Consider the following 2,603-nt stretch of genomic DNA (forward strand, 5'->3'; position numbering starts at 1 on the left):
GGGGGGGGGGAGGCTTGCATACTACGATTTCAACTTGAACAAGCTCACCAATGTGCACCGTGTTCCAACTGGTGTCAGCTCTTTCCCATATGTGTGTGTGTGCGCATGTTGCCCAGGCGCAGCAAACCCTTGCTTCCTAGGTTTGGGGGAGAACACAGCTTGCAGTACGGAACTCCTCTCTCGACTTTCTCCAGGCTCCGGCTCCCAAAGTTTGCACTCACCGAGGGGCGCCCGCTTCCGTAGGCTGAGGCCCCACCTCCCTCGCCCCGGCCCATCCGCGGCGGGGACAGCGGGGGGCTAGGCGTACCTGTCGCGCACTTTGCCGCAGCGCAGCCCCATGTCGGTGCACTCGGTGTCGCACACCGACACCCCCTTGCAGGACTTGATCGGGTAGATCCAGACCTTCGACACCGTGCCCACCTGCTGCAGCTGCCGGCGCCGCCGGGGACGCGAGCGACGCCAGGCCACCGTCCCCAGCGCCACCGCGGCCAGTCCCAGCGCGGCGACGCCGAGCCAGGTGGACCGCGGCTGCCCGGGGAGGCCGAGGCGAGCCAGAGCCGTGGAGCTGGAGGAACCCATGGTAAACCACCCGGGGCCAGGCCTGGGCTACAGGGGCCGCGGTGGCGAGGCGGGGCTTAAGGCTCCGGGAGTGCGGGCGGAGCCAGAGTTGGCGCAGCCGCAGCGCCTGTCAAACTTCTGCTGCTCGAGTCGCGACCGCTGGCGGAGGCTGACCCAAGCCCATCGTGGGTGGCAGCGTGGGGTGGTCACTTTCATTTTCCTTTGCCTTTGTCCTCCTTTAAGGCGACCCCCTCCCCCATTGCCCTTCAACCCGCTACAATGGTTTACCCTTTTCCTTCTAAAAGGAGCGCACTCAGTTGTGCAAGAAGCTACACTGAAATGATGTGGGATAGAGGAACATTTCCTGGGGACAACTTTGGGGTAGGTCGCCCGAAGATCGCGCAACTCTCTGGAACGCTCGGCTTCCACCTCTGCAGGTAGAGGCAAGACGACTGGCGCGGCTTCTGGCCGCGTGACCTGGGGTTACAGGTACACGGGGTTACAGGTACACAAGCCAATTAAGACGGACCGAGGAAGGGAAAGCCTGCCAGAGCTTACCCCTTGCTGTGGCTGAGGTCAGAGTAGAGGACTCTGGTCGACTTTTCGTAGACAGCGTTCCAAACGCGACTTAAAAGTCGGGCTTTGGGCTTTGGCAAGGAGATAGGCACAAGTTCAAGACCATCGTGGACTTGATAGCCGGGACCTGTTTCAGAAACATCAATGATTAACTCATCCGTTGAAAGCCGCTCGACAGGTAAAGGTCCCGGCTGCCAACACTGACAACTTGAATTCAGTCCCTGGGACCCGTGTGGCAGGAGGGAGGGAACCATTTTTTGGACGCGAGCGCGCGCGCAAAGAGAGAGAGAGAGAGAGAGAGAGAGAGAGAAAGAGAGGGAGAGAGAGAGGGAGGGAGGGAGGGAGGGAGGGAGGGAGGGAGGGAAAGAGAGAGAGAGAGAGAGAGAGAGAGAGAGAGGAGAGAGGAGGAGAATAAATTCTAAATAAATAAATGGAGAAATGGCTCAGTGGTTAAACGGCTTTAGCAGAAGACCCAGTTGGACTCCTAGCACTTACATAGCAGCTCCTAACTGTCTGCAATGCCAGTGCCAGAGATCCACAACCTCTTCAGGCAGATAGCTGGAACACAGGTGGTACTCAGGCACACGTGCAGGCAAAACATCCATACACTTAAAATAAAAATAAAATTGTTTTTAGAAATCTTAGGACTTAGAATTTTGAACTGTACTTCTGCAGCTTGGACAGTCATCAGGGATAACAGACTTCTCCCTGGAAGGACAGACAGGACAGAGCCCCAACCTCGGTGACTGGCAGCCAGCAGAGCAAGCATGTTTGCTTCTGATCGGCGACACCGACTGAGAGAGCCTACCCGTAGTGCCCCGCTTCTCTGCCTCCTCACTTTCCCTCTGGAAAGGCCAGTGGCCTCTGCCTAGATCAGAAGAGATCTGCGCTCATTCCCCCACTGTAAGTAGTGACTTGGTGAATAAAAACCAGGGTTCATGGTTTAACTGATGTCTGCCCTTACTTTGTAAAAGCTGCATTCAAGCTAATTACTGGAATAAGAACATAAGAACAGACTTTCTTACACAGGCCATCCATTTTCCTAAGGATGGTTCTTTGCATCAAGACATAATCTGTTCGAGGCCTCTTGGGGAGGCCATCCTGTTGTCCCCTCCAAAGTAGGGCTAAGCCACCTGCTGGAGAAGGGGCAAATTCCAGGACAGCCCGGGCTACAGAGAAACGCTGTCTCGAAAATCAAAAATAAAAAAAATTTTAAAAAATCCTTAAACCAGTGTCAGTGTCAGTGTGTGTGTGTGTGTGTGTGTGAAAGAGAGAGAGAAAGAGAGAGAGAGAGAGAGAGAGAGAGAGAGACAGACAGACAGACAGACATGTATGCAGGTACCCTTGAAAGCCAGAGAGGGTGTCAGAACTCCCGGATAGGAGTAACAAGCCATTGTGAAGCATTCAACATGATTCCTGGGGAAATGGAGCTTCTGTCTTCTGAAAGCACAGAGGTGGGGGGCAGGGGG

General features: G+C 55.3%; 1 protein-coding gene and 1 long non-coding RNA gene across 2 annotated transcripts in view; one reads left to right on the plus strand and one right to left on the minus strand.

Moving 5' to 3' along the window:
* The window catches only part of Mtarc2 (mitochondrial amidoxime reducing component 2), a 31,721-nt gene extending 31,070 nt beyond the window's left edge, over window positions 1–651 (minus strand). Inside the window, exon 1 of the mRNA XM_031337771.1 lies at window positions 308–651. Within this exon, the coding sequence (XP_031193631.1) occupies window positions 308–579 (272 nt within the window). The 5' untranslated portion in view covers window positions 580–651. The remainder of the gene's footprint in view (window positions 1–307) is intronic.
* Window positions 652–737: 86 nt separating this feature from the next.
* On the plus strand, window positions 738–2,085 carry LOC116068367. The gene is made up of 2 exons (XR_004109560.1): window positions 738–939; window positions 1,810–2,085. It is a non-coding gene; the product is annotated as an uncharacterized LOC116068367 (long non-coding RNA).
* Window positions 2,086–2,603: the final 518 nt, after the last annotated feature.

Source organism: Mastomys coucha, unplaced genomic scaffold (genome assembly GCF_008632895.1).
Source record: "Mastomys coucha isolate ucsf_1 unplaced genomic scaffold, UCSF_Mcou_1 pScaffold1, whole genome shotgun sequence".
Lineage (NCBI taxonomy): Eukaryota > Metazoa > Chordata > Mammalia > Rodentia > Muridae > Mastomys > Mastomys coucha.